We start from the raw sequence: 27,425 nt of genomic DNA on the forward strand, positions 1-27,425 counted from the left end.
GTGCTGTATGTGTTGGGACACTTATTTCTGTTGTGATCATAATTTCTGTGATATCAGTTGTATTAAGGAATATACTTGTGAATGAAATTTTGTTCGCACAACATGGCCGGTGATTTATCCGTTTCTCAAGTGATATGTTTGCCAACATGATACTCATTATTTAAAATGTCGTCACCTATGTCGCTTGCAATGACATACACATGAAGCAAAATATTTGTTGTTGATACAGTTGATAATTGCGCATAGCGCCGAACGACTTTCCATTTTAGTCATTCTAAGTGGAGTTATTGTATGTCGGTGAGGAGATATGCACTTCAAGAAATTACGATATCGGAGGGTACAGCCCTCCATGAAATCGATTTCAGGCACAGCTTTTCCAACGTAACTGAGAAACGGGCTCACATCATCTGATGAGAGTTTGAGATTTTATAGCGATATTTAGTAGTGTTTCAGTTAGAAAAACTGCAACCACCATCTTACGCCAATATGATATGTATATTTCCTATTTTATAGTTGTTGAGTAACTAAACTATTCATATTCGTGTCTCTTTGATTATGAGCTTTATTTTGACCTATAGACCATTATAATACGATTTACCATTCTTCAGTTATCCCCAGTCTATTGATTACTTTCCCCCTATTCACAGCCACATTTGGCCAAATCTTGTACAAATGTTATTTTCTATTTTATGGTACGGTGTGGTCTGTTTGACTGGCATATAAACCCAGTATGTTTGAGAATAATGATTCATATTGCAGAGGCTATTATTGGTGTTCAGGACTTAACTGGCTAGGCTAGTCAGATAGCAGGACTGACAAGTACTCAAGACTGCTCATAACGCTTTTGTGTATCATTGCTCCGATCGATAAATTCACTGTTCTCTAATAGGCGAGCCAATCGATATAACAACTGGCCACGCTCACGCACACGTTATAACATAGTACAACACAAGGGATTAATGATGGCAATAATAATAATAATAAATAATTATAAAGCATTGCTGTGTAATGCGTAATCTCACTTCATTAGGAATTAGTGATTAAAGCATTCGATTTCAATACACCTTACAACCGATCGAATCTCATGTCTTCCTATTTGATTTTTGTCTACCTGTTTCATTGGGAAATCATGGTCTTCTAGTATAAGACACGTTGAGAGTTCTTAGAGATAGTCACCTTATATTGTTAAGTAACTAAGCTTCGAATGTAACACTGTTGAACCTAAGTTAATCAATTATGTGGAATTGTGTACAGAAAATATCCAAGGTACAAAGGTTGACAAAATCTGATAGACAGTACTACAGAACATAAATTTATGGGATATTAGTTCGTTGTGTCATAACTTGCTACAACATAGAAAAGAAATTAGTTGTCCGAGAAAAGACAAACGAACAGAAGTGAACTACTGAAGATTTAGAAAACAAAATGTATTTGTACGTAAAATGAAAAGTCCGTGACTACTGGTTTTTTAACTCGCGTAGTTTACTTTGGAAGTGTTTTTCGCTGCATAACAGCAACAGTAAGCGAACTTAGGAACTAGTGTTGTGTTGTAACTTGGTCACTCCCGGGTTTGTTTGTCTTGCTTCTCTTCTAATCAACATCACATGTCGATATAAATGATGTCTTGACAAGTAAAGCATATAACCCTAATAATAGATAGTATTTCTGGGTATATTCATAAAATTTATAGTTATTTGAACTCAATACTGCAAAAGAATTGAGTACTTGAAGTTCCTGTTTGGGCATCATTTATTTCATGAATAGGCATGATATTAAAGGACGATGGAACAAGAAACAAAGGTTTCTAGGATTAAAGACTGTACTTTACAGTACTCTATTTATCATTGTAATAAGCATGTTTGGTTGCTCATCGGAATGCAAGCTAACTTACAGAATGCTACATTCGCACCACCATTTTAGTTAGCAGTGGCTTAAATGAGATGAGTTAACTCTAGAAGATCGTTTGATGCATATTTTGCTCCCGTCAAATTCCCACTTCATAATAACGTGATCTAGCCTCTATATAAACTTCAAAAGGATTCCTGAAGAAAGACTTCCAGTCATTACTATAAAAGCAATTGGTTGAAATGAGTCAACAGTTGTCAAAATAGGAAAAGTTCACAGAAAAATTGTTTATAAGCTGAACATCACGTACGACTTTCCTGGTTACCTTCTTATATTCTATAAATACTCCTACTATAATCAATGATACTTCTCGTATTTACAATCTCGCATTTATTTTAGTGTGTACAATATACATAGTGAAATGTCAATTATGAAATATCGGTTAAGTGCTCAGGGGCGAGACTGGTAGGTCCAAGGTTCGAATCTCGCAAGTGTGGGATCGTGGGTGTGCACTGCTGAGGAGTCCCACAACAGGACGAAACGACCATCAAGCAGTGCTTCCAGGTTTTCCATGGTGGTTTAGCTTCAATTGACTCATGATTTCAACTATGAAAAATACTGAAATCTCCCCAAAACCCCTTCTGAAAATATCAGTAAATTTTTGACTGCATTACGGTAATTGTGAATGGAAATTCAGATGTATGCTGTAATTGTTTTTTTAGAAAATACATTATTACTAGTAGTATTACAATTGTAATACTTCCAATTAGATGCTATGGTATTTATCATTTTTAATTAGACATCACACGGTATTCAGTTTTGAAGAATGAAAAACCTTCCAGACTGTGGTATTTGGATTAAAGGATAAATGTTAATTACGCGATTACGTACTCTGTTCATATATTTGAATATATATTACATTCATGTGTGTCTATGATCTTTTCCAGTATTCATATATTGATCCATTTGTAACTACCAGATCACATTCTAGACAGATTTGCAATTTGTTTCGTCAAATACCTAAAATACACGCATTTCTTTCATAATCTCTATTGACTGACATAAATTTATGAAATAGAAACATTTAACCAATCAACAAAATCCAAAGTAATTAGAATACTACATTATAAATAGTTATTAACGAGTTGATAATCTGGGAACAACTTTTAAGCACGTTACTGAAACGCCTACAACTAAAGAAAAAATTGTCTCCAATCAAATACCTACTAATCCCAAAACAATAAGAAAACTAAATTCTGAGTGATGAAAGTTTATTTATTTGTTTGTTTTTTTTACAGATTCAGTAAAAAAATTAATCACAAATATAAAGATCATGGTATACCTGAGAATTCTCTTAACCATTTTAAACGATGACCGCGACGTTTAATTGCATATGGAATTAGAGGTTTTCTTAATGATATACCCAAAGCTCCAGGAGTCCATGCTGCTAATAAAATATCAGCACAAAACAATTCATCATCATTATTATTACTATCATCATCATCATTATCAACGACACTGTTCTCAGTAGATATTTCTTCTGAATTTTTCTCATCTAGTAATTTCTTATTGGTCTTTGATAAACCAGCTACACTGACCCATCCTAGAATTATAAGAAACAAAAACAATATAGCAAATCATCTTAAAACTGAAATGAAATCGATAATAAATATACTATTTGTGATAATTCAATGAGTAGAAAAACTATATTTTTGATGTTTCATGAACTAATGTAAGCCACTGCTTCAGAGTAAATAAATGACTAAAATAAAATTACTACAAGTCAGGTGCTCTGGCGCGAGACTGGTAGGTCCAAGGTTCGAATCTCGAGAGGCGGGATCGTGGATGCGCACTGCTGAGGAGTCCCATAATAGGAAGAAACGGCCGTCCAGTGCTTCCAGGTTTTCTACGGTGGTCTAGCTTCAATTGACTCATGATTTCAAGTATATATAAACAAGTTTAAATAGTACAAAGGAAACTATCAAGTCCAACCTTGGCATTGACAACTATAAAATCAAATTAGAACACTTACATTAAACACTCATAACACAAAATACCACATCATATTTCAGTTATGATATCACTAATAAACAAATGAAACCAAGTACAGAAGATATATTTTTAGAAACCTTACTAAAAACAATCACAAACAAAGCAACGATAATATATTAAGTGTCATGCATACAACTCATCGGTAAGAGCAGTTTTACTTTATACTTATGAAACCTGGTCTCTTCCAGTTGAGGACGTTCAACAACTCTCCATGTTCGATTATTACTATTTTCGAACGATTGATGAAATTCAATGGCGATACTTTGTTATTAGTGTCGCGATTTGACAATATGTTCAGGCGCAGTGATGACAATTCAATTCAACTTTTAGTAGATCCATGAGAAGCTGTGGCCAGTGGAGACAGTGATCTACTTCAGACAATGGATGAAGGGTTGAGAAATATCATGAATCAATTGAAGTTCGACATTAACACTGTCAGATGTCAGCTCAATGATCTAGAGTTTAAGCATTTGCACGCGAGGCCGAAGGTCCTGGGTTCGAGTCCCTTTAGTGAGGGATCGTGGATGAGCACTACTGAGGAGTCCCATACTAGGATGAAAAAGCTGTCCAGTGCTTCCAAGTTTTCAATAGTGGTCTAGCTTAGATCGACTCATGAATTCAACTATTAAAATCCCTATAATCCACAAATCCTCGTCCTGTTAATTAAAAATGAATAGATTAAATACCTATATATAATGTAATTTAAATTCATGATGATATGAGAATAAGAAATAACTCACCTGCTCCGGATAAAACAACATCTATGTTAGATTGATCTAAATTAGGTACAGTTTCGATGGGATCAAGATTTTTTGATTCCATTGGTGGTAGTACACCACAAGGTCCAACTGTATTCTTATAGTTATTATCAGTATTTACAGAATTGTCTTTAATTTTTGGCATGAGAAATTTGACAAATCTACTTCTATACTCATCAACTTCTTTTATAGATACAATATGGATTGGAAGATGAGAAAAAGTGGTGAAATAAACAGAACTTGGAGCCTTAAAAGAAAAGTAAATAAAAAAACAAGCAGAAAGAAATTAAAATGTGATACAAATTATGATAATTGCATTTTATCGTTTGTTTGTGTAAAGAAAAAAATAGGAAAATTGTCATTATTTCTTACTGGTTACGCATATTTAATCATTGATATCATAACGAAGAAATTGAAACGAACTGTAGTGTGGTCTACTTATATCCATATAAATAGTATATGGCGATGGTCAGACATAGAATGTATTTTGGCAGAAGACCGATAAGGAAAGAACTGAAATGAAGCGCAATTGGTAGGAAAATGCATGAACAATGGAATTAGAGAAGATGGACTGATATTCACAGAAGGAACAGTGAAGATTGAGACAATTGGTTGTTATTTTGCAAATTAACTGTTTACTGTATGGTTATCAGAATTTAGTGAGATAGTTTGCAATTTGTGCTTAAATACATTCGATTGTCCCCACTAGTGTTTTGTTCACTACAGAACTATATATGAGTTGCATATTCAATATTAGAAATATTTACGAAGATAATTCATGTTACTTATGGTAATCATTTTAGTGATTTGGACATTGTTTTCGATATGAGGTCTAGTGGATATTGTTCACTCGTTAGAATGAATGTCCCTGATTCGATCCGTTATAGTGGGGGGTCCTAGATGTATTTTGTTAAGGAGTTCCATACCAAAATACAATAGTTGTCCAATGCTTTCTGGTTTTCACCGGTGATTTAACTAAGATCAGTTCGTGAATTAAACAATGGAAATTATGTAATCAACACAAATCCCTCTACAATTCCAAATGTTAATTATTAAATTAGCATAGGCAAAATGTTGAATGATTTACTTTTAACATTGATATGCTTGAACTAAGTCGATTTCGCGGTAACGAAACGAAGGCCAATGACACAATGACACGATAAGCTAATCTAATCTGTTGTCCCAGGCCCCGCTAACTAGATGAAGAAGTCTATCACATTTATTAAAAATGTTTTTATCAGCAATTGTTGATTGTTTGGAAGCATTCTTACCAAGTAGTGTCACTTTAATTTAAGGCTAAATTTATGTATCTTAACTTGACAGTAGAACAATTTGTATCATTCAAACATAGAAAGTGGGTTAAAAGTATTTCTCTTAACATCAATGTTTAGTGAATTGTGTATTCATAAAATGATATTGGATTTCAAAAATAACATATTTAGAAATGATAACAGAATACAAGAACTTACTTTCAAAACATCTAAACGACCAAGAGATCCCATTAAAAGTGTCAAACCTGGCCGCATGACGAATGTACGAGGAATTAAAACTTTATTATTTACACCATTTGGCCAGTGGAAAATACCAGTTCCCTCTGATTTGTAATTAGTTATAGAATGTAATAAGTTTGATGAGAAGTAGTTAAGAATCTATAGAAAATGTAACATACATCAGAAAATATCAACAACATGTGTAGATTAAAACAGTATCAAGTTGTGTGACTAGGTGTATATTTCGGCCAAGTTATTATTTAGAAAAGAATAAACATCACCAAAGGTCCAACAATACGTAAAATGAAATTTCTAATAATTGGTTACTTTTAAAGTAGAGTTCAGAAGTAAAAATCAGTTGAATAAACGTCATATTGATTCGTTCTGGAGTTAAACGCCTTCACAGTGATAGTTAATTAGTTAAGAGCATGAACTTCACATTTAGATTTTTGTATGACGCAACGTGAACTTCTCATTTAGCAACTTTTCATTGGACCATTGTTTTCATCACTGAATTTATTTATTTATTTAAGCACATAAACATTGGTACAAGGAGCAACCAAATATATGTGCGCTACACAAAATCGTTTGACTTGTATGAGGGTTGAGATACTTACCGGGTGCCCATACTGAAGCAGATGGTTTCCTTAGGGTGCCACTCTCCGAGCCCTTGACCTCAAGGTCTAATCCACTAGTCTGTAGAGCAACGTCAGGAGATCCGGTCTCATGATAGCCGGTGACCAACAATAGGTTCATACGCCAATTGTTCCCTCAGGGTCCTGGAACCCAGTGAACCAGTGGTTTGGAATCAGGGTTTTCCATCTCCCCTGGGTTGGGTCTTCAATATCCACCAACCTGATTAAAGCGCTGGACACTAGTTTTTCGTCCTCTCAATTTCGTAAACAACATCTGATAAGTCTTACTAATTGAACGCTATACTCGGTCCCTCAGCTATTCTCGTAACCCCTAAGCTAAATCTACACAGCGACTTGAACACGAGAAAAAAGGCACACAATATGCGAGAAGCACTTTACTCCAAAGGTTCATTTATGTACAGAAAATATATGGTTTTTATAGTATTTTAGAAGTCCTTGGGTTTTCCTGAAAATTCTGAAATATTACTAAATATAGTAGCAGTGTAGTAATCAGCCAGTCAGAAACTCTACATGTGACTTTTCACTTTCGTGATATTTCTAGCAAAACTTCTAGTCAAACGCTGATTGGATAAAATGCTTCTCAGTGTTTCTTGAGCCTTTCTTGTCTTTTGCGAGAAGTTTACAGGATCACCCCAACAACATCCTCGCCGCGAGAAGGCAGTGAGTATGACTTCCCTGTCACTGTCATAGCCTATCACAAGTAGGAATTCGTTTCCATACGCCTGTAAATATAGAAATTCAAACACATCAAAATAGCTTATGTTTAAAATTGATCCCGTCCTATTATTCAAATGTCCCAGTTACGGGAGTGGTAATCAAATAACAAACGTTTTGTAGTAATAATACTAACATAAATTTGGACTGTTTGTAGCTGACCGAGAAACCTTGAAATATAATGAATTCATATTATGCTACAAATCTTGTTCTTTTCATTATATTTAAACGAAGCATAAGTTTATGAAACCAAAATGAAGTTTACCAAGAACTTCATGTATTTATTGGCTTACAATTAACTCTTAGAGATTTACATTAAAAGAAGAGAATATCTATTAAGCCATTGAATCCAGATAGACAAGAGCTTGTTTAGTGGGTAAAATAACCCACACATAAGACAAAATTCCTCATATTCCAAATCTTGCTGTTAGTCACTTCCCAAAAACGCACTTGTAACTGCATTCAATATTAGGGAACCAGTATACCAACAAATTCAGTGAAATGATAAGCTTGGAAAAATAGTGGAACAAGATTTATTTTCCGTTAGATTTTATAAGAAAAAACTACTCTAAAAGAAAATAACTCATAACTGGGCAGTTTTAATGTACTAATGTGGTATGGCAACTCGAACTGATTTACGTACGTACGAAGTTCTACGTTGTGACTGACTGACTGATTGAGCAGCTCTAATATGTTTTTTCCTTAAATTACTTCTGCCCATATTTGAGATCACGATCAAATGAAGAGTATTTTAATAAACGCAAACTATAGAGCTCAAATCAAAGATTTATTAATGATGAACTAAGAGTTTCGGGTAACTGAATTTTGAGTGCAAAATAATTTTCCTTAATTGATTATGAACTAATAATTCTACTAATTATTAATGGTACATTTTATAATTAACTTAAAATTTTGGAAATTTACTTATCTATTTTTCCCCTCATAACTCAATTACAAGTCAAAATGTGCTTGTATGTGTTAGGTAGAGGATAAGGAGAATAAAATGGGTTACTTATTTGAAAGAGAGTGAGATGAAAGAAACAAACAATAATGTATGACACATCCACACTGAAACAACTAAATTGTCTGATAGAAATTTGTTTTCAGGTCATATAAACAAATAGGTGACATGAAAAGAGGTGATTAGTTAAATATTAATTATAATGATATGATATATAAAACCTTCATTTCGTCATCATACTTAACAAGTGTTCAACTCAGCGAAATAGGAAATAAGTATGATTATCAGAAGGTGCTTTTTGTGGAGATTTAGTATTATCATAGTTGAAAGAGTGCCACGAAGTTGAGCAACCGTTCACCGTTTGTCTTCAGTGAGCTTCTATCTCACAATAGATATGGTTTGAACTCCATTGGTCACTGCTTGTCACTAGAACTCCAGGATTCACTTCACGTGGATTGGTTGGAGTTAGACATAAACACGATCGGATGCCGGCTCAGTGGTCTATCGGTTAAGTGCTCTGGTGCGAGACTGGTAGGTCCTGGGTTCGAATCTCGGAAGTGCGGGATCGTGGATGCGCACTGCTGAGGAGTACCATAATAGGGCGAAACGGCCGTCCAGTGCTTCCAGGTTCTCCCTGGTGGTCTAGCTTCAACTGACTCATGCTTTCAACAATGAAAATAAGTATGAAATATTACTTGATTTGAAATTTAGAGGATACTGAAAGAATGAATATTTCTGTGTCACTGAGACTGATTTTGAACTGCATCACTTAAATTCTCCAACCATATATCTGTCTTGCTAACCTCTCTAACTAGTTAATACTATCAGTCAAAAACCGTGTGTACTGATTTCAAATCTTGGTTTTGCTTTCCACGGTCCTTTCCCAACCAATTCCTGTGCTAATCAGTATAGGGCGAAAAGAGATTATAGTAAAGGTGTAACTATACTATAGGGCTGGTTCGGTAGTAATATTAACAATGATCGTGTGACTTTGAAGCCAGTTTTCGAACAATAGAGAGAGAGTGTGTCTATATAAATCGGGACTCCCCCATAGAGAAGTATTGAAACCCGTAGCAGTATAGTAGTATTGGAAGATTTATTAGTTTCTCAAGGTCTATTATCAGTTTTCTAATTATATATTTAAGAGAAATATCACCGCAGAATCTCACTTATTTGAGTGCGAATTCTTCATTTTGCATTCTCTTCTTGACCACAACTAAATTTAGACGAAATTCCTCATCTTCTATAAAATATTGAGTGAATCAATTCTCTAGAAATAGTATACAGCCTCTGTCAGGGAAGTCCTACTCACTGCCTTCTCATGGCCACGGTGTTGTTTACGAAATTGTGAGGACGAAAAGCGAATGTCCGGCGCTTTAATTGGGTTGGTGGACACAGAAAGCTCATCTAGGGGAGTTGGAAAACCCTGATTCCAAACCAATGGTGCACATGGGCTCCAGTATCTTGAAGGAACAAATGGCGTATGAACCAATCGTCGGTCACCGACTACCATGGGACTGCATCTCCTTACGATGCTCCACTGCCTTGTGGACTAGACCTTCAGGCCAAAGGCTCGGGGTGTGGCCCCCTAAGAAAACCACCTGTTTCGGTTTGGGCACCTGAGCAGTACCACAGCCCTCACACAAATCAAATGAGATTTGTGTGGCGCAAATGTATCTGGTGCCCCCTTGTACCAATATTTATGTGTTCAAATAATTAATAAAATAAAGATATCAGATACCAATATTTGGGTGGAAATAGTGATAGATTTTAGCAATACCAAGCTGCTAGCTCGTTGTTGTTCAGTGAACCCACTTATAAAGTAGTTTCCTGGAGAGTTGGGTCGTCAAAAGTATGTATTTTTTGTGTTTTTTCTTTCATATTGTCGTTTCTCATGTATGACAGTTTTTTCTTATCAATTATGAACATTATGAACAGTGTGTAAAGGTAATTATTTAAAGGCTTTTCATAGAATATGACGTAAGAATAATCTACTTTTGCTCGAAACTTCAAAAGTTTTTTTTCTGAGTTCAGATTGGGCTAATCCTACAGTAAATTTACACATTTTGATATGTATATTTGATCACCTAATGACTAATATTTAAACTTATTATATCAAATCGAAGTTCTTACAAAAATAAGAATTACCTGGTCTTTACAAAAAACACCTGGAGTATCATAACACCATGCATGATCATTAAAATATCTTGGATTTAATATATTTGTTAGTAATCTAGTACTTTGATCTCCATCCCAAGTAGCTTTGTCCATGAAAATATCTCCACGCAATGACTCAGAAGCCAACTGTTCCAATCCGAACTCACTACCAACACAAATCCCAGAGTTGTTGGAATTGGAATTTTCATTAGGTTTCCATGTATATGTCGGCATAGTAGACAAATCTGGCAGCGTTTCACGAGCCTTTTTTGCTGCATAATAATTTGCCGACCGTTGGTCACAAATACCAGAGACAATTTCTTTTGCTGGAAAAAAAACAAAAAGAGTAATTACGCAGTCAGTATTTTTGTGTATTGATTTTCGAATAAGTTGTCTTTTTAACGAACACTCAAACGAAACAATAAATGAGTTCAGAACGTTTGTTTGTCTTATGGACTTTGAAGTGAAACGAGGTAGAGAATGTAGCTCAAAGGCTTAGACATAAGCCAAAGGCTAATTGAAAGTTTATTTTCTGAGTCTTGAACTACATAGTTTATATGAAGACCAGTGATAATACTCGACCGCCCAAACCGAAGTAGATAGCGAAGTTCGAATGTACAACCTACTAGTTGAAAGCCGAACACTCTAACTGCTCAATCACCACTCTACATTTAAAGGTTTGTCATAAGTTCACGCACTAAACACGAATTTTATCATTACAAATATCAGTCAGCTTTTGACTAGATTTTAAAGCATTCCACTAAAATGATACTAATTAATCAGATTTGAAAAAGAGAACATTTTTACAAAAACAGCGTAAGTTGTATTTTAAATTATGGTAAACTTACGTTTCAAATATCGGAAACCATGTGATGAATTGCATTCTTTATGTTGTATAGTCTTTTGATGTGACTGTTCATAACGTGATTGTATACGCTGACCACGTTTAGCTGAATTCATTAGGGTTAATGGAAAACTTAAGAGGCCCATTGTGGTACCTGAATAATAGAATTATATTGCAAGCATTGACTATTATAAGAAAGTTATGTACTGAATAATAGTTATCAATGAGGTATTTACTAACTCAAGATTGAAACAATGAATAAATAATCAATGATCAAGATAGAAATATAAATTACATGTGAACATAGTCAAAATTGACCATGACAACATAATTTTTTTTAAACTTCTGCTAATTCTTGACCGTGGGTATTTTATTTCCCCTCATTCTTTCTAAGTTGTTTTGAACTATGTTGACTGAAATTGGTATACTAGTTGTTAACTGTAAACATGACATGAATTAATAAAGCTGACATCTGAATAAATAGTGATGACCTATATTGAGGTTAACTGAAAGAAAGAGCATTAATGTATTTGGGCAATATGGACAATTGCAATAATTTCAATAATTTATGTAAAGAAGATCAATCATGACCACATATTGCAAATTAGAAGGATCGGATTAAACCTATGTTTGATTGTTTTATGCTGGTTTGGACCACAGTTCAATGATATTGGTTTGAAAGCATTCATAGAAATGAAAACATACTCAAACTCGAATACACAACATGTTTATGGTTATAGGACATACATTAAGGAAATCACCAATGTGCATAACAAGGCAATCCCTAACTTAGAATCCGGAAGGGAAGCGGAAAAGAGGAAGGACAAAGAACACATTACGCCGGGAAATAGAAGCAGGTATGAAAAGGATGAATAACAACTGGAAAGAACTGGAAAGGACGGCTCAGGACAGAGTTGGATGGAGAATGCTGGTAACAGGCGTAAGTAAGTAAGTAAGTTATGGTTATTGGATTGAATTTTAATAAAAATATAATTACTGGTTATAAATAGTCATTCTAAATAAACTTGTTATTTAATTTATTTAACACTTCACTGATAATATTCAAACTGATAGTAAAATATTTTGTCATCGGGAAATCTCAGTTCACGAAATAATTGCACGAAAAAAAATTTAAGGGAGTTTTCCCTGGAATTATAAGACAACTTTGAACCTTAAAATATTAGTATTTATTTCACGCTTATGCATAGACTAGTTTGTAATGGACCAAGGTGCACAGAAATATATATAAACAGGAAAATAGATATCATCTATGAGTCCATTAAGTTGAATCCCACATAATGTTTTACAGGACGTTTTGGTTATAACAAAAGTGCTAACAAGTCAATTCGGAATGAGAAAATACCGATTGATTAATTTAACCTATTGAAGTGCAGTGAGATATTTTAATTCAAGTATGACGTCCTTAATCTGTCTACCTAATAACATACAGGAGAGAACTTGTTTCGATCTAGATTAAAGCCTTGACACGATAGGCTAACTGGTTCAACTATGAGGCTAGAAATGCGTGAGTTCGAATTGAGACAAAAGCCTTGGACAAAGAGACAAAAACTTTTCTACCACCTGATCAGTTGACAAGCGAGAGAACAGGAGAGAAGATGAGCTAACTGGAAAACTAACGGATTTATTCCTGATTACCGATTCAGATTAATGTAAAAAGATACATGAATAAATACATGACTAACACGACTACAACGCACAAACAACTAGAAAAACACAATTATGTCGAAACTGGGCATTAAGGTATAAAAATAGAGTACAAAACGTCACATTTAAATTAGAATAGCTTTGGTTTATGCAATAACCTAGGGACAAAACTAAATGTTAGTATTTTACAAACTTCGAGCTAAGTGAAATTGTGTCCCCAAAAATAGCTTTCATTGTTTGTCACAGATTTATTTCTCTGTTAACATCATCAAAATTTTCTCAAAACGTCTAACTTTAACAAAAAATAGCTTCACAATCATTTGATACTGTGGTTAATAAGCACTATTTTTATTGAGAGGCCAATCCAAACAATCTTGATTACTCACACAATTTTACAACATAAAGTAACTGATGAACATCAGGAACCTGGAGTCCGCATGATTATCGTAACCAGTAGTTAAAGACTGGATGACACAGCTCAAAATCTTTCACAACGGCCCAGGCACATTCACTCTTTGCCTTCCCTTAGATCCTAAATTTCTAGATTACCTGATAAAAAAAATTTAATCCCACTCACACTTATTTTCTTCTCGAATCCTATCCTCGATGCCCAATCTTTTTTGGTACTACTAATACTGTGACTACCTCCACTAGTTTGGGATTTACCCTGAAAATTTTATCTTACTGAGCTAATGGGGGATTGATAACTTGAACTGGTGTACACATGTGCCAGGTTCTGCGTTTTGATATGGATTCGTGAATAACTGTTTAAGGGTGTACATCACAATTCAACATAAAAAACCACTGAAAACCAGAGAACACATAAAACGGCTATTTTGTCTTAGTTTACAACTTGTGTCCTATATTACGAACCGATTGCAGTTCAAAATAAGGTCCATTAGACTGTGACTTAATGAGTTTGTTTTGTTTTCCCTGCTACAAGACCTACGTTCGATCTTATCTGGGGTCGTATATGTGCGCTGCTAAATAGTTCAATGTCACAACAAAACGAATGGCCTATAATTCCCAGTTTTTGATGGTTCCTTTCATTTGGATCTGTATTTAAAGTAGGAATCCCATTCGAACAGTCACTTGGTCAAGAAACAAAGCAAAATCATTTTCGTTAAGATAACATCATTTGATATTCCTTAAATCCCTTAACACTGAAGTAAGACTGTATTGGTCACGGTCAGATTTCTGTTATAATCGATTTTAAGAGAAAATAATTTAAGGTAACTTATGTAGGCGTGATTCATTTTAGCCAACGTAAAATAAAGTTAATTCTACGCATATTTATTTAGTTAGTTGATAGGTAAATGAAAGAAATCCCACACAGTTTCTTGCTTTGGCATAAAACTCCAATCACGAACGTTTTTTATGACTTCCAAATACTTTATCAAACCATAAAAATATTATTATAACCAATTTGATACCCGATGATTACTACAGTTGAAAAGAATTTCTCAAGAGTCAAATTGAAACTATAATATTTTATTCCCTCTTATGATGATTTCGTAAGAAGTTTTGCTGACAATCTACACAATTTATGAAAATGAAATCACGTGGTCGCAGGGGAATAGTAGAATTATTTTAAGAAAATATAGTCAGTGTATTATAATCTAGTAACAATTGGTGTAAATCTGTTATGGAGTAGAATTTGACAAGCCAACATGCTTTCGGATTGTCATGTTAGTTAACATGTGAAATGTGATGATACGAAGTGGCCGTCGAGTGATGGCTAGTTGCTTACGAGACCAGATTATTGACTTAAGGACCCCAAATGATTTGAAATCAAAGACAAGACCAATAACCAGAAGAATAAGTTAATCTTATAATAAAATACAACTCTTGTGTATAAAAAATCACAAGATTAGATGCCATAAACAATTGAATAAAATCAGCTTTGTACGTCACTCATTTTCCAATGTATAAGAGCCTAACTGATATGTTTTCTCATCATGACAAAACGATAGATTAAACGTACCTTGCATTGAATGTCTACATTTGTTAGTATAAGTTTAGCAGATTGTCTACTAGCATCACATCATGGACTGATATCAGTTCAACAAACATTAAAAACTAAGAAACAGTTAACAGTTTTTCCATCCCAATATGAGACTTCTGAGCAGTGCGCATTCACAATCTCATTACGGATCGAACCTAGGACCTTCGGGCTTCGTGAAGAGGAATAAACATTCACATCGTTAAGTCGGTATTTGGTTATTTCTAATCACATAACTTTATCACACTTTTTAAAGTTTCTGAAGCAATTTGAAAGGTTTAAATCCTTCGATTACGTCTAACAAAGGTCTTAGTAACTCATTTGTATTGGTTGTTTGAATCTTCCTATTGATGTTTAGGACTGGAATTGATCAGTGTCTTCTGAAACACGTGGATCCTGTGCCAACTAACTCGATGTAGCTACTGATTCACATGCATTATTATTAGAGTTGGATGGTGACTAGCAGTGAAATCCAGAACGCGCGTATCGTCCTATTTGGGACTCGTTAGCTGGATGTACCTGTATATCGGAGTTGAATGTCACTCTTGGACTGTAATGGGCTGTGAAGCAAACGGTACAGAGTTTGGATCCCGAAGCAAACATCAACTCTGGGATGCATGTACATTTAGCTGACGAGTCCCAAATAAGAAGACGCACGCACTGTGGATCCCACTGCTAGTCACTATCCATCTTTGTTTGTAATACTAATGATGAGTTTTTTTAAGTTTATACCAAAAATAAATTAACGAAAGCTACTTGTTCAACCTCTTCATCATAATCTTCGTTTTACTGTATTCTTCTTATTTGTTCTCCTTCCTTGTACGCTTGTTCACGCTTTTACTCCTATTTACTTTCTAATTACAGATTTACCTCGTGTATTTTATTTTTTTAGATAATAATAATTTAAGTATTTCAGAATTGAACAATCTTTCTATTTTTATAGTTGAAATCACGCGTCAATATAAGCTAGACCACTATTAAAAATCTGGCAGCACTGAGTGACTGTTTCTTCCTAGAGCCGGACTCCTCAGTTATGCACATCCACGATACCGCAACCGGAAATCGAACCCAGGACCTTCGATTTCGCGCACGAACGCTTAATCTCTAAACCAACAGTGTTAATATCTAACTCTTATCAATCCATGATATTGCGTAGCCCTTCGTACACTGCCTGAGGTGGATAAATGTCTCACAACCGACGCGGATTGGACTTCACTAGTCAGGGATTCTCACCAGAACTCCAGGAGTTAGATTTTGAAGCTATTTACTAGTGAGAATATTATTATTATTACTACCAGAATGGAGGTTTGTGGAGATTGTAGTAATTTTTTAAAGTTAAACTCATGCATCCATCTAAGCTAGTTACTTTTTATAAAGCATTCATTGAGGTTGAAAAGCATCAACTATTAGGATAGGATACAACAGTCTGAAATCTCATCACAAAGTTTTAAGAAAAATCAAGTTTAATCTAGAAAAAGCAGATATTCAGTGTCGCTGAATTTTAGAATAGTAAAAAACAGCAAGTTACTCTGTAAGTCACTGACAAGTGGACTGAGCCATGCCGGTAGGTGTAGACTACCTGTTTGGGATCCGCGAGATGATAGCAACCGATTGTTAGAGATCTTGAATGACATGGCTCAAAATCGTTTGCAATGGTGAAGGTGCATCCACTCATTGTGTTCTCACAAATTCTAATCTTCTGAATTCTTCATGCCCCTTTCTTTTTCTTTTTCCAAATTTATTTCATTGGATTATACTCCTTCAATAACATCTTCAAACCCTAATCTTTCGGATTACGGCTTATATTCTTACTACTTTTACCACTATGGGATTTGTATCGACAACTGCATCTCTGTGTTAATGTGGTATGGCAACTCAAATTGATGTACGTACGTACGAAGTTCTACGTTGTGACTGACTGACTGACTCTGCAATATGTATTATTTTAGAGGTTAATATGTAATTGTGATAAAAACAATCCACTTTAATAAAATTCAAACCGAAAACTAAACGCATTTCTATAAATTAACATACTTTTTTGACATATACAAGGCAAGAAATCTATTGAAAAACCGTTGTTATATAATGGAAATCATGAAATATATCTCATATGAACATTTGGTAAAAAAAGTTTAATTACCTGGCCACGTAGATATTGTAGCTCGATGAATAGATTCTTTGGCTTCTGATTTACATAAATCTGACAATAATAAACGATTGAATAAACTAGACTTTCCGACATTTGTAGAACCTATCAAATATATTGGATCTTATAAAAAAAAGAATGAAAAATATATGTTTTATCTTAACTAATTAAGTGGTAAATTTACAAAAACGGTGGAAATAGTATTGTGAGGACAAATTAACATTATATATTGTAACTATATATATATATATATATATATATATATATCACTGTTGGATGACTATATATAAATTTAATGATATCAGTCTGTCATAGTTAACAATGAGCCTGAACAAATGTACCCTAACCCGAGTTGTTCTACCATATCAGCATGGTGAGATAAAATTAACAAGAAAAAAAAGTTGAAATAATTGTAGTACTAACAATAGTAAGATACGTCATTTCAGATGGTGTCCAAAGGTGAACCTAATGTTAGCAAGATAGGGTCCTGACTTATTGGTACGATGCCTTAAGATAAGACTTAACAGTCAGGTTTTAATTGATTAAAGAATGCGTGACCCATAAGCTTATTTCCCCTAAACCCCTATGATATTTTGTCAGGTTCATTTTTTGTTCATATTCCGTATGTAACCATGTTTATTTAGTCGCATGAAAAACTACTTATTCAGCCACTTATCTTGTCGTTGACTTCGAATGTTTCAAGTCAATTATATGGTCTCGTGAGTAGGCATCACTCGATCACAATTTACCGCTACGGTCGTTTGTCGATTAGCATTATATTCACTGATTTTAACGATCGACAATCTCATCTAATCAAATCATTAGAAAACATCTACGCTTTAGTGAATGACAGGTTAAAGCACGTAGATTGGTTCATCTTTGACAAATAAGCGCTAGTAGATGGATTGAGAAGACACTAGAAAACTTCTACATAAATTTCATATAAACCCCAACGTTTTTACCAGATTACCTTTCGCCGTTCGGAATTTCGATGTATATTTTCGCTTGGTTGTAATCCGTATGCTGATTTGAGACCATTTGAATGAAGTGTTGTGTCCAGGATATACTGTCGTAGAAGTTATGACAAAAACTGTATTCAGTGTAAAGGACTAATGTATCTAAGCATTACTCAGATACTGTTGTATCCCGAAGAGAATTACGAATGGTAACTTTTGGGAACTATTTATTGGCCAATATAATATGTATATTTCCTATTGTAATTAACCTAATCATATTCGTCTCCTCTTATCACTAACTTTATTTTGACCTTTGAACTATTATTATACAATTCTTGAGTTATCATCAGTTTATTGATTACTATTCACAGCCACATTCGGCTAAATATTGTACAAATGTTATTATCTCTTTTATGGGTCGATATGGTTTGTTTGGTTGGTATATAAACTCAGTATGTTTGAAATACAATGATTCATACCACTGAGGCTGTTATTAGTGTTTTGGACTTAACTGGCCGGGCTAGGCAGATCGCAGGACCGGTTAGCACTCTAGTCTGCTCGTACGGGTTTCGTGTCACTGTTCCAACCGACAATTCGCTGCTTCCTGATTGGCGGTCTCATCAAGTCACACATTAACTAGGCATCCACTCGACCACAAGATATAACAGATACTCTTTAAATATTTAGCGGAGATCGGTTTAGTGTTTACTCTTAACGCAGTGGATAGGCACAATTATCAAAGATTTTAAGCAAAAATCACTAATATTAGTAATAAAAACAAGTCATAAATACTGCTCACTTTTAGAATGAAAACGTTTAGATAACAGAAAGTCGATTAGTTCTGGTATACCATAGCCAGTCAATGCACTAATTATGGAGATGTAATTAATATTCTCCTCTGGTATTTTGCTCCTCGAAATCGCTGCTTCCAATAATGCTGAACACCACCTCTCTCGGAAATGCGATCCATCACCTGGTAACTGGTCAGCCTTGTTACCGACAAGCACGTACCTAGGATTGAGAACAATATTACGCTAAAACCAACCTTTTGCCTTTCAATTCTGTATGTAATTCCGGAATTAAAGAATGTGGGAGATTAGCCACATCGGCAATAACGATTACAACCGCATCTTCGTACTTTTGTATTTCCTGGATTACATTAGTGAGAAAATACGACTCATTTATTGTTTCCTAAATTCTATTTAGGATTAATATGCAAATATATACTTTCGACGCTTCGTTGTGTTTTTGAAGCAGATTACAACGTACACAAAGAGTGAACACGGGTTTTCTGTATTTAGGACGAGAAAGTGATTGCCCCGTACTGGACATAATGTTTTTATATTCGGTCGAGGGTATGAAACCTGGATATCCCGCAGCTTTACTATGTAACGGTGATCCACATCCTGAGCATGTAATAGACAAAAGTGGTAGCGATGGATCTTCGTCAGAATAAATTTTGTTCAAATCCTCTGGAGCAAGAGGCCTTGTAAAGTCAGTTGAAGTTTCACTCCTGGAACTCTGGACAAGATCATCTAGATTTCTGTCCTCTAAAACTGTTGGAGGTTCTGCATTTGGAAAAGGCTGATGAGAAACTGATTCCCAGGTTCCGGAAAATAATGTTTTATAGCGTTGTTGTTCTTTTGTATTTATTTTGTACGCAAATTTCTTGCTACATAGACGAATAATTTTGGGCACTGTCTTTGATACAAATGTTAACCGCGATACAAACATAGTTCGTCTAACTTCCGTTGATAGTTGACATAGGTGGAACTGAGTTCATCTAATTGACAGTAAATAAGGTACTTTTTAAGCAAACGGAAGTCTCTTGTCTTACAAACAAAAGGATGATAGTTTTATATAACAGTAATCTCGATTGGCTAATTCATACAAAGAAACCAATTTGTTGTAAAGGCCAATTACAATCAACAAACTATAAACACAACCCCTAGTTCTACTTAATTACAATCGGATAAATTAACTAAATAGGACAGTTGGAAGTAAGTAAAGATATTCTTGTCCCATAAAGCGACACGTAATCTTGAACAACGCCACTTTAATATGATGAGAGTTCGAATATCAAGGAATCTGGAACAAGAAAAAACAAACAATATATTGATGATAGATAAAGAACTACCGGTGATTAATATGAAGTTCTGAAAAACAAATGATGAAGTCGGTTAGTGAAAAACCAAACGGCGAAAATAGTATAAATATTAACTCTAGTTCTGAATAACGAATATTACTGAGAAGTAATTCCGTCTCTAAACACAAATGTGCAACTATTCAAGTTGTTACACGGGTGAAGATCAACGAACAGATGACCAAGCATAAATGTATGAACTGATGCAAATGTTTATCAGTTAAGGCTATCACACACATCAATGGAGTGAGAAGAAACTAACAGATTACGAAAAAGGTGCAAACAATAAAAATGGTACTAACGGTAGATGAAAACTAAAAATGAGAAAAGTAGTTTAGAAGTAAGAGGAAAGCGTGGATAACCATAAAGTTCAAAATTAAGCGAAGGATAACTTGTATATATTAGCCCCCCGCACTAATTTACATTTTGCACTATTGATAATACTTGTGTTTCCAAAAATAACTAAGAAATTCATACATTTCTCGCTGGAAGACCATAGTTAGGATTAATGCACGTCCTATGCAGAACGATGTTGCAGCACACTGGTTGGCCTGTTTTTAGCCGACCAGAGTTGGAAGGTAGATGAAGATCCAGGAACATTCATGTGTATAAATTATAAATCTACTAAAAGTTTCCACAGTACGGTTGTCCCACACAACTTCGTTATTTGGAATATAATTTCGTTCCTATTCAACTGTGTTCTGATTTGAGGATCGTTCGAGTGAAGCAAAGTGGCCGGAGAATATTAAGCAATAATAGTTGCTGAGTCGCATAGATATCTTAACATCCCTACATGGCTCAGCTCAATATTTAATGTCCTCGCAGCTTGACGTTTGTTTTTGACCAAGACAAATACTATAGTACTAAGATTTAAGAGTTTGAATGATAATTTTTAGACAAAAAGTTCTTGGGATGTAGATAGAAAAATTGGATGGATTTGTACGGTTAATCACATGTCAACTGTAAACCATGCGCATTACAACTCCAGATATGACAAAGCCCTAGGATTCCAGAGGAGCTTGCAAAGACGTATTCACAAGAATGAATGATCAAGTAGACTTTTCATGAAGAAAATTGCTGAAGACGAGCAGCTAAAGGCTGGATACACTTCCCCATAACAAGTTTCACATTTTCTCCGCTCATTAATATACATACAAGTAATTCTCATACAGAATTACCTTGATTGAAACTACATGACATCAACATGGTTGGAAAAGTTTTACCTTTGATTGTAATACAAATACTCTGCTTTGTTTTTTTGTTCTATTTAAAATTGAGTCAGTTTAATTTGGTTTATCTTCTGAAGAAGCAACTAGGTTGGATAACGTGACAAATACAATATTTCACTCATTGAAAATTTTTCAAATGTTATTATTTCTATTACAAACGCGCTAGTAGTTAACAATGTTGACTGACTGAATTATTTTGACTCAAATATGACAAAGACTAACTACTGAGAACAAGCATCACAATTTCGGACCGCATACGAGATTCAATTTGCCTGAACAATCAGGCGGTTGATACATTATGGAACTGCACAATATTACCATGACTAAAGAGAGATAAGTTGAGACTGGCGAAGTGAATCACTTGTTATTAAGCTTCATCATTATATGACGAGCAGTAAATTTGCCAACCTGTCCGTACTACCAGGGACTCCTCTACAGACCTAAGGATGGAATAATTTGCCAATAAATAAGACCTAGGTATTGCTAACGTTACTTTTAAGGCCTAAGATTAGTCATCATTTAAACCCTCCAGAATAACGACAAGGAAAGCGTGGAATATTGAAATGCTTTGGAATAAATAAATCGATAATAAAGCAAGTTGCACGCTGCTTTGGGAAGTATCTAACTAGAACATATTGGATTCCAAACGGCTTTCAAAATCTGTTGATTTATTTCGACTCAGACTACCATTTCCAGAAAACATAAACAAAACTACGCAAGGCCTACCTAGAGTTCACATGCCTTAACGACAATTCTTAACTGACCAAATCATTATGTAGTCAGTGTTAACTAAATTACTGTTTCATCTGCATTATTTTTCAGTGATGATTCATAGATCACAACTGAATTTGTAAATTTGGGTAGTGTGAGCGTCAGCATTGATATGTGAAACCTATTTCTATATACTAATAACCGGAAGAGTTTATTCTAATACGTACAAAATAGTAACATTCATGCACCATATTGGCAACTAGAGGTTGAGTTTACACTTCTGCAAGTCAGCGAAAGAGGGAACAGTGCGATTTGTATCCACTAAATTAGTGACATTGGTTGACCTTGGTTAAATACACTTATGTGCATGGATTACGATGAAAGTAGAAATGGAGGCAATATGATGGTTGCGGGAATGAAATATCTAATTATTATAAAAAATGGCTTAAAATCCATTTACGGTTATATAAAAAGATCCTATTACGCAAGTGAGTCTGTGAGGGACATATTAATTGAAAAATATGTACCAACTATGGTTGGTTAACAGTTAGTATACAAGCCTGTCTCCAAATCTCCCAATTTTAGGGAAATCTCGATGTTTTCCCCAAAGTGAATTTACATATCATATGAAAAGTTCGTATTTTTTCCCAGGTTTATGCAAATTTCGGGGCTGTCATATTTTCCAAAAATTTTCCACTGTCTTTCCCAAAAAATCACATAAACTGATAATATTAACCCAAAATCAAAGGGTTGTAATGGTATAAATCAGATTCAGATTTGTACAGTAAAGAATAAAGACCCATGACGTATGTTATTCCTTTTCTAGTATGCTTTTGTAAGTGTCTAGTCTTCCTTGAACGAGTCGATTGAAGGTGAGGACAGCGATAAGCAGGGTGATAGGTTCCAAAAATTGAACAGAAACATCAAGTTGTAACATGGGTTATTGACAGACTACCGGAACTAGCAACACCTGTGTTTTGCCTCTTAATCACAATCAGATAATAAATGGTAGCCTGTCAAATATCTCGGAGGACATAGCAGGCGAGTAGAAAAGCCAAGAACGAACGAAATACCCGTGGCATACAGGTTTACACATCGAGTTATCAATAATTGGAACCTGCTGCTCGAAGCAGTGGTGTCCGCACCTTCAATTGACTCATCCAAGAGAAGACTGGACACTCACAGAAGCATATTAGAAAAGGAATAACATAGGCCGTAGGTCTTCTGTCCTTACTACACAAATCTAAATCTATATATGTGAGGAATCCAAAGACTATTATTATAAGCAGGAACCTTGAATGCCTGACATAGAATAGCATTCTAAACCTCTACATTACAAACTAGTTAGTCTACAGTCAAGTTAGTAAAAATTAAAAGAAAACCAATGTGCCTCTAACGATCTAATCACTAAAACCGCACACAATCACGTTATTAATCAGTTTTATCAAAGAATTATGATATATGTTGACATTTTAATTAAGAAAATTCAGAGATTGATGAGAGTATTTAACCTTGGGCAGCTTTTAAAGACCTTATTGTCGTTTCACAAAACCCAACTCGACTGTGTAGTAGTTAAGTCAGTGCAGGAAAACATGTAATCCCGGTAGCGTATTATTGATACTTTGCGCTTCCTAGTTGTACCAAACAGGTAATTGTGTTTCTGTTGGCACATCACGAGGGTGCTGAAAACCACTCTCTGAACAATATATGGCATGACAAATCAAGTATACCAAGTGTTGCCTCCAGACGTGTGTAGCTTAGCTCAGTCTGTCTCCTTCAGTCTTCAGTAATTAGGATTCAAATGGTTGTGGGCGGAATAGAAGACGCATTCGCTTAACGGGCTTTCGTGTCTAGTAGCAGTGAATCACCAATACCTCCAGGCACGAGCCTAGGTGTATTAACGATGGTAGGAAAAAAATTGGTAAACCTCAATAAGATGTTATCCCTAGTCCTTATGAATAGGTCAAGTTTCCTCTTAAATGACTCCTTGCACTAGCTCAGCCATCAACGGATTCCAGCATTTGACTACTCTTAAAGAGTGGAAGTTGTTTCTACAGTCCGTTCTGCTATGTTGTGTCTCCAGTTTCTGAGTGTTACCCCTTAGGTTAGTATTGTGACTAAGCTTAAGTATATGTTTAAGGGGATGTCCAGAGGTGTTAAGGGTATTGTTAGCCATTAGAATATCACCTCTAAGACGTCTGTACTCTAATGGGCAAAAGTTAAGTGATTGGAGGCGCTCTCCATAAGCTTTGAATTTGAGTCCCCGAACTGATTTCGTGGTTTGACGTTGGATATGCTCCGGAGTGTTATAGCTACAAATAAATCCCCAAAATCAATAGCTCTGTAAGTGTTCGACATTGGATGCTGACCACAGTGTCCTTATCCTTCTGAAGAGAGGGAGGAAATACTATGTTTCTGTAGTCTAAATGGGGACGAATAAAACTGTTGAAGATTATGTGGAAAGTTCTACCGTAAAGCTGGCCAAAAGTGCGTTTCAATGTTACCAGAGCAAGGTTTGCTCGGAAGGCATTTTTGTTTCAGTTAGCGTAAGACTTCAAGTAGTAGGGTACCAATACTCCTAAATCTTCTTCGACTTGAGATACTTCTATGGAGGAGTTTCCTTAGTTGTAACTATAGTCTGCGACATGTCGCAGATGGACTACTTTGCACTTTGAAGTGTTGAAGGTAAGTCCGTTGTCGTCTGCCCAACTTTGAAGTCGGGTCACATCCTCCTGAAGTGCTAGTATATCCTTTTGGTTACGTATCTCTCTCCAAAGTTTCACATCATCAGCAAAAAGCAATAAGTCAGACGATACTTGTTGTGGAAGATCGTTTAGATAAATCAGGGATGGAAAAGGTCCTAGTATTGAGCCCTGGGGGACCCCACTAGGACATTCCATAGCCTGAGAGAGAGTGAAGTTAACCCTGACCTTAAAGTGTCGGTTTTCTAAATATGAAGAGAGCCAATCAATCAAAGGGGGTTTTATACCCAATCGTCTAAGCTTCTTGATAAGACATATATGGTTGACCCTATCAAAAGCTTTTGAGAAGTCCAGGTAGATGACGTCAACCTTCCCCTTGCGATCAAGGATACTTGTCCATCTATCCACCGCAGTCAGCAGGTTGGTCATACAAGCAAGAATGACCATTTCTGAAACCCATGCTGTTGAGGTGAGAAGAACTTTGAGGATAATAAGTATTCTAATATACCGTCGTATATTAGGGATTCCATAATTTTGGAAGGTATGGAGAGAAGGGCAACTGGTCGGTAGCTTGAGGGTTCACTGCATCGACCTCCTTTGAAAATTGGTGTGATGTGGGCCGGCTTCCAAATTTCTGGTAGTTTGCCTCTGCTTAGCGAGTGTGCAAACATCACGCTAAGTGGTGTCGCCAGGATTGAAGCTGCTTCCCTCAAAACAGCGGAATGAAGCATATCCGGACCAGGAGAAGTGTCTTTTCTTAGGTGCTGCAGTTTACGGAGCACCAGGTCAGCACTCAGATCCACTTCGGAAAGTCCTGTGGAGTTGCAGAGGAAGCTTTCATCAGTGTAGTTGATGTGGGTCGGTTGAAATGTCCAAGAGTATTGTTCAGCCAAAGGGTTAGTGGCATCCCCATCATTATTGATCGCACCATTAGGACCTAGCAGTTGGGAAACTCCAGTTTTGCCTTGTCGAAGAGAAGTTGAACAACGGAATAAGCTTTTCGGATTGGAGACAAATTTATCGATAAGCTTGGTCTAGTACCGACGTCTGTCTTCTCTTATTGCCCTTATACACATGTTCCTTATATGTTTGTATTGCTTGTACGCGCCGTTGTTATCAGTTCGTTTGTATTCAGCCTCACAGTGCCTTTTGCGGCTTAGCAAACGAAGATTGAGGTTCTTGATGATTGTAGGTTGCCTGTAAATTTTGGGGACCATTTGAGGAACAGATTGCTTTATAGCACATAAGAGCGTGTGCAGTAAGAAATCCTAATGAGTATCCACTTTAAGTTGAGTGTGAACATCCCAATCCACCTGTTGTAGATTGTTCCGTAAATCTGACACATTTATCCGTTTGCAATTCCAGCGCCTGTTGTTGGTGGGATATCTTAGCTCAGTTTTGCTGACAAAACTGAAGTATATAATCGCGTGATCGTTTTTCACTTGGGGAGCCAGAATTGAGAGGTCGTCGACTAGGAATTCTTCATTCGTCAATACTCAGTCTAAGCACGACGGCGTCTGACTGTTTCTCCAACCAGTTGTCAACTTCACATTTTCGAATAATCCCAGATCATCAATGAGGTTGAAGAACCGAGCTTCAGTAGAGTTGTCACCTCCAATGTATGTATGTTCCGCGAAGTTGATTCTAGGAAGATTGAAGTCCCCTAGAATCAGGATATGTGGGAATCGGAGACGCGTAGAGAGAGTTATTCTTTCCAGTAAAGGAATGTTACGCTCGATGTCAGCAGTGGACTACCTGTAGATGACCCCAACTAGACACCTCGAGGTGGTAGATAATCTTACTGAGCACCATACGGATTCATGAAGACTGAGAAAATCTTGGTTATGAAGTTGGCGCACCTTCAGGCATTATCGTATGTACAATGCTACCCCACTCCCCATTCCAGTTTTCCTGTGGTTGCGAAACAAAGACATTCCAGGTACTGCTAGCTCCTGGTTCATAAACTAAGAAGATATCCAGGGTTCGGATATTCCTATCAGATGAGCATAATTAGCGTTGCTAAGTTCACGTGGCTCGTCCATTTTATTTGGCAAACTCGCGGCGTTCATGAATATGCAGTTTATACTTTCAATTTGGAACTCATGAGCTTCTTCCTGTGAGTCTATATGAGCCTTACAGGTACCCCACCTATACAAGGTTTTCTGGGTTAGTAGTCCTTGTCCTTTACAGGTTTTTTTATGATCAAGACAGTCCGCAAGTGGTATTGTCAGCTCCAGCTTGCGTTTGTGCTTGATCCTGTTGTCGTGTGGCCTATCCGGATACATGTGGATGCAAGTTGGTAACGGACATCTGTTAGTACGAAATGTTTCCACAGCCGCAACCGCCATATCGAAGGATAGGAGGATTATCCTCATTAACCGGGGTCTAGAGTCT

At 35.8% G+C, this 27,425-nt stretch overlaps 1 protein-coding gene across 1 annotated transcript in view; it reads right to left on the reverse strand.

Annotated features, from left to right (window-relative positions):
* Positions 1-3,101: 3,101 nt before the first annotated feature.
* Positions 3,102-27,425, reverse strand: part of Smp_134940 (hypothetical protein) — a 32,012-nt gene continuing 7,688 nt past the window's right edge. The window contains exons 2-10 of the mRNA XM_018799633.1: positions 19,474-20,334; positions 19,292-19,437; positions 19,046-19,257; positions 17,339-17,413; positions 11,482-11,631; positions 10,625-10,959; positions 6,125-6,304; positions 4,638-4,902; positions 3,102-3,448 (exon numbers count right to left, since the gene is read on the reverse strand). Of these exons, the coding sequence (XP_018651402.1) occupies positions 3,177-3,448; positions 4,638-4,902; positions 6,125-6,304; positions 10,625-10,959; positions 11,482-11,631; positions 17,339-17,413; positions 19,046-19,257; positions 19,292-19,437; positions 19,474-19,980 (2,142 nt within the window). The 5' untranslated portion in view covers positions 19,981-20,334 and the 3' untranslated portion in view covers positions 3,102-3,176. The remainder of the gene's footprint in view (positions 3,449-4,637; positions 4,903-6,124; positions 6,305-10,624; positions 10,960-11,481; positions 11,632-17,338; positions 17,414-19,045; positions 19,258-19,291; positions 19,438-19,473; positions 20,335-27,425) is intronic.

This window comes from Schistosoma mansoni, chromosome 3 (assembly GCF_000237925.1).
Source record: "Schistosoma mansoni strain Puerto Rico chromosome 3, complete genome".
Lineage (NCBI taxonomy): Eukaryota > Metazoa > Platyhelminthes > Trematoda > Strigeidida > Schistosomatidae > Schistosoma > Schistosoma mansoni.